The sequence below is a fragment of the Galleria mellonella genome, unplaced genomic scaffold (genome assembly GCF_026898425.1).
Source record: "Galleria mellonella isolate WM207_F2 unplaced genomic scaffold, CSIRO_AGI_GalMel_v1 utg159, whole genome shotgun sequence".
NCBI classification, from domain to species: Eukaryota; Metazoa; Arthropoda; class Insecta; order Lepidoptera; family Pyralidae; genus Galleria; species Galleria mellonella.
This window is the reverse complement of record NW_026442004.1, coordinates 4035751-4045607: the sequence shown is the minus strand read 5'-3', so window position 1 is coordinate 4045607 and position 9857 is coordinate 4035751. Positions and strand designations below refer to the sequence as shown.

General features: G+C 28.9%; 1 protein-coding gene across 1 annotated transcript; it reads left to right on the top strand.

Moving 5' to 3' along the window:
• Window positions 1-1480: 1480 nt before the first annotated feature.
• LOC113518913 (uncharacterized) lies at window positions 1481-7978 on the top strand. Its single transcript, XM_031910380.2, has 3 exons — window positions 1481-1520; window positions 2726-2884; window positions 3567-7978. The coding sequence occupies exons 1-3, from the start codon at window positions 1481-1483 to the stop codon at window positions 3794-3796; spliced, it is 429 nt and encodes a 142-aa protein (XP_031766240.2). The 3' UTR covers window positions 3797-7978.
• The last annotated feature ends 1879 nt before the right edge of the window (window positions 7979-9857 follow it).

Sequence of the window (9857 nt, the reverse complement as noted above, 5' to 3'; positions counted from 1 at the left end):
TACAAATCCCTCACTAAAATATGATATTGATACATCAGTGTAACTAATAACTTTAAAGTATTGTTATGTTGAATGACCATGACAACCTGTAAATGTCCCATTACTGGGCAGAGGTTTCTCTTTATTAAAGAAGAATGTTAAGCCTACCATTACCACATTGGCCAGGTGGTTTGGCATAGAGTTTTGTTTTAAGTTTTTCTCCTCTTGTATGTATGTTTTGTTGTGTTCCCTTCTAACAACTTTCTGAGGATGGCAACAAGTGGTGATATTATATTTCTACTTCATGACCAAATGATTTTTTTATAATTTAAAAATTTAATACTATTTTTAAATTATAAAAAAAAAACAAAACAACAGTCTAACATTTAAGTGAAAAATCCTATTTACATCCATAAGCTGTAGTAAAACTTACTACAGTGTGGGTGGTATGTTTGTTTACAATTGCCATTACTGTTGTATATACAACAGTGTTGGGTGTCAATCTTGATGACTATGGTGACATATCAATAAAAGTAGGTTTGATCCCTGTACAATATGAATAGTAATCTTGAGTATGTTTGTTTGTATTAATCTGGATGTATTGACCGTACTAGCCACAACTCATATGTATGACAGCACAAGTGTGAGGCTTATATATTATACAAACATTATAGGGTAGGATCTTATCACCATGTCTTGGACTACTTAAGTTGGATATTTATTGTTAGTTACAGTTATAACAATGAAGTTATATTTCTTCATGATTTGCCATTGTGTTTGTGGCAAGTCTGCGACAATAATCTAAAACTGTTTGTTTGTTCCTAACAATTCCTTTGATATAATAATTTTTAAGGTTTATATGGTCATGAGTCAACAATATCATATATGTTGCAAGAAATAGAGTTATTACATCTCAGGATAGTACTTATGGAAAATACTGTTTAGCCATAGACAAAGGATCGGTTGACTTGATGATGACTATGATGATGATCATGTATATGTAATATGTCACTAATTCCTGGAGTTACTGTGTATAGATATATTAGACAGTCTGTATATTCTGTGATGCCCAAATGTGTATAGTATATTCTGTGATGCCCAAGTCTATATAGTACCTTCTGTGATGTCCAAGTCTATATTGTGTATTATGTGATGCCCGAGTCTATATAATACATTTTTTAATGCCCAAGTGTATATAGTACCTTCTGTGATGCCCAAGTCTAATTTTGTGTATTATGTGATGCCCGAGTCTATATAATACATTCTTTGATGCCCAAGTGTATATAGTATATTCTGTGATGCCCAAGTGTATATAGTATATTCTGTGATGCCCAAGTGTATATAGTACATTCTGTGATACCCAAGTCTATATTGTGTATTATGTGATGCCTGAGTCTATGTAATACATTCTGTGATGCCCAAGTCTATATAGTATATTCTGTGATGCCCAAGTGTATATAGTATATTCTGTGATGCTGAAGTCTATATAGTATATTCTGTGATGCCCAAGTCTATCGGGGACCGTTATTGCTTTCCACCAGGTAGATTAATAATAATAGACAACTTGGATAAAGGTTGTCAACTGCACTAATTGAATTGATTTCAACTATGAAATTAAGAAAGATAAAAATATAAGAGAAAAACATCTTTTATCTCCTTATTTTATAATTTTTTTTTATCATTTTGACTTATACTGAAGTGAGGTTTTAATAACAAAAAAAGGTTGTGTGATGATGATGATTATAATTATAAATGTTATTGTGATGATCAGTGTAACCTATGTGGCCTATGTTCAGAATATTATCGCATAATTAAATATAAAATCAATGAGTGGAATACCATTTATGAAATTTGTAGTGGTTTTTTAAATAATTTTATAGTGGATTTGAGTCCTACTTTCAAGACAATATTGAAATACTAGTCACATTTCAATTCAATTTTATAGTATGAATCATTTGTAATAGTTATTTGATAGTGGTATAGATTGTTATTATAAATTTTAAAATGTAATTGTTTACCAATGGATTCGAATCCCATTCAAATGAAATCATAGTTGGCGGATCAACTATTTGAAATGGATCAACTTTGATTACTTTATTTCTTATCTTATTTCAAATTTAAAATAAAGTTAAAAATAAAGTCATGTCATGTCAACCATATTATTTTCCAAATAGTTACATAGATTTATAAGTATGTACATAATTTTTTGTGAGATACTTTGGAAATATTTTATAATAATACTTTATAGTGACAAAAATAGAATAGTACTATTTAGTTATCTATGAAAACGATTTCTGCCTTTATCAATTTGGAAATCCTTCAATTGAATTTCTTATGAACTTTTAAAAACCATGGTGCCATTACATCGAACTTTTTTAATTTAATTGAAATTGTATATTAAATATATTTATTTGATTTTTATTTAATAATGTTTTGTAACTTGTTATTAATTATATTAATAAATAAAGACGAAATAAAAAAAAATATACCCCAAATTCAGCAAATAAAGAACTGCGGAATGGCTCGTCTAATTATTTACCTATCCCATCCTTCATTCCTGTCAACACTTTAATTTTATTTTTAATTTTTTATATTTTTTTGTGCATGTTTTTCTAATTAGGTATTTTAAAAGTATTTTAGAACAACATGCACGATTAAAATAAATATTAAGTAATACGATCTATAATAATGTGTTTTATTTATATCCATTACTTATGGTATGGTTAATTTTGGGTTTTTCCATCAGTTCCGGCGCAGTTTATTCCCGGGAGAACGGGTGCTGGTCTGCTAATATTGAACGGCTTCACATTTTACATGAAGAATCACCAAGCGCACGGGAAGAAACAGTGGTACTGCTCATCGAGAGACGTGCACGGATGTCGTGCTGACGTCATCACGTACAAGGGTCTCGACGGACGGGACTACATTTCAATATTTCGCGGGAGACATATACACAATCCCCCACGCTTACGACAATGTCACGACGGCAGATATATAAGGGAAAAAGACATTTTTGCAAAAATGTTAAAGTGACTGTAAATGAATGATGTAGGTTGTATTAGTTTTTTATGAATAATTTTAAAAGATCATGTGATGTACTTATTGATACTACTTATACTGACGTGTCTTCTAAACGCAAGTTTCTGCTGTAGGGACCTGCTAGTTTGTAGGCAGTATAATTTTATGAGGAATTTTAGAAATACAGTATTCTGGTACATTTGTCTGGTTTTATTTTTTGACGAGTCCTTTTTTGTTTTTTTTTTTTATATAATAAGATGATTTATATTGAAATTTAGTTCTGTTCACACTGAGTTTCGCGAAATGGACAGACAAATTGTATTTTTACAAAAAAAAAAGTCTGTAGTCAAATTGAGAATAGTATAATATTGTTTGTCTTTAATATTAATTGTCTATAGTCTTACTGACTGTCAAACATAACCATAATAAATTCATTTATAATAATATACGTTATGAACGAATTTCGACCACTGGGCCACCACTGGTAATAATTACTTTTTCTTATTGTTGTAGATTTATTAAATTCCCCCTTATTTTGGTACATATATTAAAAAAGTGTTTAATTCCAGGAATTTATTATCTCCCGTCACACCGTACAGGGAGTATGGTGTTAATATTTAAAGATAACAAGTATTGGATCAACAATCGATACCAGAACACTATAAATTGGACGTGCCGCGACAGAAAGCGTCTCGGGTGCAACAGTTGTGTACAAACGACAGTTGAGGGAAGGTACATCAAGCACAAAGGTTTCCATAACCACGAGGACAACTATACGAAATATAATTTTAATGACTGATCCAAAGCCATGCCAGTTATAACTTCTGTCAAAAGTTATAGTGAATAATTTATTGTGTTCGCAGCGTCATTTGGTAAGTTTCGACCATTTGCTGCAAACGCGAAAAAGGACTGATTTAATCTTAGTTTTTAGTAAGTTAATATTATTATTGTATATGTACATAGCTCTCCGGGAGATGGCGTTTGAGTCTGAGGTTAATACCATATTTTTTTTAATTTAGTTGCACATAGTGCTACTTAAATGATTTTTAACAACTTTTGTACGTCGTATATATATGTAAGTGGAGGCTAGTGAGTGACTCTTACTCTGTACTTACTTCCTTATTCTGTGATGAAAGCAAGCGGAGCTCAGTTTAATATATGTTACATTACCTTTTTTTTAACCTTAGGGCGTTTATAATATTTAGAGCCACAATTCGCAGGTATTTTATTTGTTAAACCTTTATAAAAATATCACTAAATTATGGGTACTATTCTGTATGTGTCCATAATTTTAAAGTGTATCTGTATAAATCTATTATATCCTTAATAATTGAATATACAGTCGTCTTCTGTTTATTCATATGTACTTCATTAGGTTTATGAAGTGTACTTGATACTCATTTTAATCTTAAAAACAAAAAAGCAAAGTCTGTATCTAAGTGTTTTGACGGTTGATCCAGATTTGATCCTTCAGTGACATTTTAGTAGCGGTTGGCTTTAGTTTCTATCACAAAATTAAGTATATATTTTTTCTAGAGAAATAATTGATAAAGGTTCCTAAAGACTTCTAACAAAATCTGTATGAGTTTTTAGTAATTATTACTAATTAGTTGGTGCCAAACGATTAACACTAGGCTCTCAGCAGCGATCTAATAATTTGGCTGAAAATACCTCGTTTAGAAGTGAAACACGTGACGCAAAACGTGTGTGGACGAAATAGCATTTGGATATTGATAGTTAATATGGAAGATCGTAAAGTTCTGGTAATAACAAATTCAGTCAGTCTTCAAGTGTTGGCAGTTACATTCATACTAATGCTAGCGGAATTAAAAAAAATAATTTAACCAAATAACCATTGATATGTACTCTCGCTTACTTTTTCGCTTTCGCTACTTGAATGTCATGTGTTGAAGAAACAGAATATAAAGATCTCTTTGTCTGTATTTACAGAATAAGTCAAATTAAGGAATTTTCTTGAACTAATTAATTGAATGTAAGTTAAATTTAGTTAATCGACTGAAAAAATCTTTAAATATGTCTAATGTGATTGTTGTCACAGCGTCCGTCGTTTAAATCCTTAAATAGTCTAATTTCTAATTGTCTCAGTCTAGTTTGAAGATTGAAATTAAAGTAAAACGTGAAAATATTGTAAAAATATTAATTTAGCATTTATTATTCCCATATTAAAGTTATCTGTTACTTCTGTCCAACAAAATACGGTGTTGTGTGTGCTCGTGGGCGACGGTAGTCATTTACCATCAGGTGAGCCACATGCTCGTTTGCCCCTTGTGTTATAAAAAAAAATACATAATTTCTTTTTTTTTTAACCTGCGGAAATGTAAGGAACTGGAAACTTTGTTAACTTAGTTTTTCCTCCCATAAAAAAAATTACCGTTACAGTGAGTAATCTGCGTTACGAGGTCTCGAGTTTGATTCTTGGTCGGGCCAGTTCACGAAACGAACTTTTCGAAACTTTAACTAATTTTTTTATAATACAGTATTCTAGTTTGAAGACAGTATTTACTGATAATTTTAAAATTAGCTTTTAATGACGATTTTTATTTTGAATTAAATAAAAAAATGAATTAGTAAGAAAGAATAAGTTTGTGAGCTCGTATGTAGCACGAGTCTTAAGATTGTGAAATGGTCTTTTTCGTGATGCTTTTCTGTTACTTCAGATATTTCAAACGTAGTGTGAAAGAGTATTTAGCAGGTGTAGTGTGGCGAACCGTTGAAAGAAGAATATAATCATAGACTTTACTGTTTCAGTGTTCACTCAAGACCGTGTGGTCAAATGTGCTATTATAAAAAAATATAATTTGTTAATTATGTGTCAGTTGCTATTTTTGTCAATTCATAGCAGGTTAGTGTATAGAAAATGTTATACGGCCGTATAACCTTACCAAATTTAGATACAACCTGGTTGCATATCTTCTACATAAACTGTGTCGAATATATAATCTAGTAATGTAATATTTGCTTTGATAAACATTTTCTATACACTAGCCTGCTATAAATTGAGAAAAATGGCAACTGATGGTGTATCTTTCGTTCTCTCTTTACTAATTATATTTGCATAAGAAGAAAGGAGGCAACCATATAATTTACAGTTTTTATTTTTCATTCATTCCTTCTATGTAATTCCTTGTTCTTAGGATAAACCAAACTTTTGTACAAAATACATCAGTGCCAACTGTGCCATTGGTGGGCATTAAATGTAAAATCTAATTCTGTTTCACTCTAACGCATAACGTACTTTGACATTACTATCTTGAGAGGTACCTACATAGTTTAGATTTTGATCGTTCAATCGAGTCTCGTTGATTTTGCATTTTTTGTTTAAATAATGAATAATGATTGAATACTTACCCGTCAATACTTAATTGTAATGTAATTACGATACATTTATGTAATAATTATATATAAAAGAAATAATTTAGCATTCCTACTCCCCTAGTCTTAGCATTTTTACTATTATAAGTATTGTTCATATTTTAGTAATCTTATGATGTACTAATATACTCATATATAGTTTTAGAGAGTCCATAACGTAACTAGAAGCTTCTTAAAGCCTTAGAGATATTTAATAAAAATATTATAATAAAACATATTCTAGAAACTACCTAATTTGCCAAATTAAAATTAAAATATCCTGTAATCGTGCCGAAATATTCTTAGCCAATTTATACTGTAAAGAAAAAATAACAAGTTAAGCGATATAGTTTAAATATATAAAAAATATTAATACAATTAAAATTACGTATCAATTAATAATATCAGATAATTTTTATATACTTGTAATTTTTAAAGGGTTAATAATTTATAAAAAAAAAAATAATGATGTAATTAAATTGTATTTTTAACGTGAAGGTCAAAAATAAGTACCTACATAAGTATGTATATAATATTAGTTTCGGTTCCTTTTTTTCATTTGTTATTTTATTCGTAAAATTAATTACATAAATTATTTCGTTTATTTTAAATTTAAAAAGAATATCGTGGATAAAATTTTTCATATTTTTTTTATAAAAAAAATGTCAAATGGTGCTGCAACGATGTCATCGGTACTTTATAAGCAATATTAAAAAATATGGAATACATTTTGATAGATTCTATCATAAAATACCAATTATTACTGGGAAGGTACGAATTTCACTTGTTTGTTTTTTATGCATTGTGACAATAGTCTTAAATACTATTTTAATGAATCAATTCCACCTAGTGGCAAATATAAGTACTAGGAACTAGTTGTGATGGACGCCCATGATGTCCGTTGATCGGCGTTTTAGATCTAAAAAATCGCATTATGCGCTTGATATAATCTACATTCTTACATTTTCATTAAAAACAGCTATTACAACTAATTCATATTTGCAGTCTTTTGTCAACTTATTATTATATTTTAATTATTTATATCTGCTTTTTAACCTATTGAACTTATACTAACTGTAGAGAGTTCAATTTTACTTATGAGGGGTCGGGTTTTTTAAATAAATCGACTAGTGTCACTTTTTTTAGAAGGTTGAAAAATACTACTTACATTATTATTAGCAAGCAGTGTTTTTCAACCAATTGCATAAAAATATTATGAAATTTGTGGTATATTAAAATTTTTTTTTATTTTTATTTTGTAAATTATTATAGGTTTATGTTTTTATATTTCTTTTTTAATTTACAAATTAAGACTAAACACTAGTGAACCTTACGCTTCGTGTCATTATATACTGCTAGTAGTCTCATTAGTGTTGGCCTTATAAAAATTTGTACATTTGTTTTTTAATTTTATATTTTGTTGCACTTGTGGACTTATTTCAATAGGCACACATTACAGAGAATTAACAATCGTTTTTACAAAATTATTGTTGCAAAAAAGTAACTTATTTGCAGAATTACGTATATTATTATATTATATATATTTCTAATAATAATAATTGACAAAAATGATTAATATATATATATATATATATATATATATATATATATATATATATATATATATATATAATAACTCCATCTTTTGACTCTTGACGAGCAACTGTATACTAGTGTTTAGTTTTTACGTTGTAAGTATAGATGGCATTACTGTATTACAAAGTTTTGTTCACATTTACAGGTTTTTATTCTTACTGTAAAAATAATTATTTATTATCGCTTACAAACATATTAAGTAAGTTAAGTACGTACTTATTTAATTTATAAGTTATATACGAATAAAATTATCCTAGTCAATATTTTTCGTAGACCTATGTAAAGGTTTTATATATGAAATTGTGCCAAACACGAATTGTTTTTGTTTATAATAGAGCTCTTTAAATTGTGTACTAGTATGTATCTATATTATTTTACGTTGATATTTAGTAAATAATCGTGATATGTATTTTTATATAAATAATAGTACATAAAATAAACAAGACAGTAACAATTTTGTATTTGTTAACTATGTATTGTTGTGTACTATATTCTTTATTTGTTTAAATTCTTTCTTTCTTTCATTATATTTTCTCTGTAAAAAATTTGAAAAAGAAAATACATGTCAAGAATATTTACTAAATATATCAAGTGAAAAAAAGCGTACTGACTTTTGCAGTAATAGAATTGGAATCATGTCGAAAAGACGTCAAGTAGTAGTATAGTAACGACCATTTGACGTCTATTCAATGTATTCGATTTAATCCTTATTCGTCTACGTCAAAAGTCAGCTTGCTGATTATTATTACTGATCTCTGAAGGTGTGATGTGTGATGTAGACATCATCGAATTCTACGGCAAGGTAATTAGGAGACGTTCATTAATTATGTATGATTTTTTTTTAATTGGATTTCGTTTCGTCTCGTGATGATTATACACCTTTTTTTCACCTTTTTTTGGTAATTTTCTCAGTTTTTCCATCATACCCGTTAATTATTGGACGCCACCTTATAGAGCGTGACTAGTGGTTGTTCGAAAATAGAGCTCTGTCACTGGAATTATTGTTAGAACGTAGTGAAATTTTATGTAACTTTTTATATAATCTTTACAATTAATGTTGATTCTTTTTCTGAAATATAATACTAAATTAATGACTGCTAGTATTTTATATTCACATTTGATAATTAAATTGCTAAGTAGGTGATTGTATATTTGAGTAATAAATTCGCAAAATATTGGACCTTATTACAAATTTCAAAATTTAACAAACGTTGGCAGTATATGGGCTAGTGTACGTGGCGGATTTAATGAAGAAATTTGATATCAAGAGACTGGTATTTCGACATTTTGTTTTACGCTTTTAAAAAAAAGAGTTTACTTATATTAATTAGAGTTCATTTTAACAGTCTTTTTTTTCGATTTTCGAACATTATCGTCGTTCTTGTTTATGTAGCGGTTTAACACGAAGCATCTTCATTCTTTGGTTGCAGGTTTGTTCCCCGCATGATATAAATATTCATGAGCTTGTTTTTATTGGTCTGCGAATTGTCTATATGCTGTTATATACTTTTTTTTTGTGATTATTTAAAAAAAATATTTAATATTTCATATTAAATACTTTTTTTTATATCAAGCGTTATATAAGCTACTTCAAATTCAGAAACTACTTACACAGTTTGCTTAATACGATACTAGATGGCGGTGTGCGATACATCCAGGCTTATTAATTTATGGTGTCTAATTTGTGGGTGACGGTTAATTTGCAGTGGAGTTTATTAAACTGCGCAGCGGTTCATTATTAATGATAAAGGACAAATACTCATATTGTCGACAGCACTATTTAAAATATGGCGAGAGATGGCAATGTACCAAACGTATCACGACAAATTGCAAATGTTACATCATAGTCGGACCAGAAAAAACCGTAGTGGAAAGCGATGAATGTCATAATC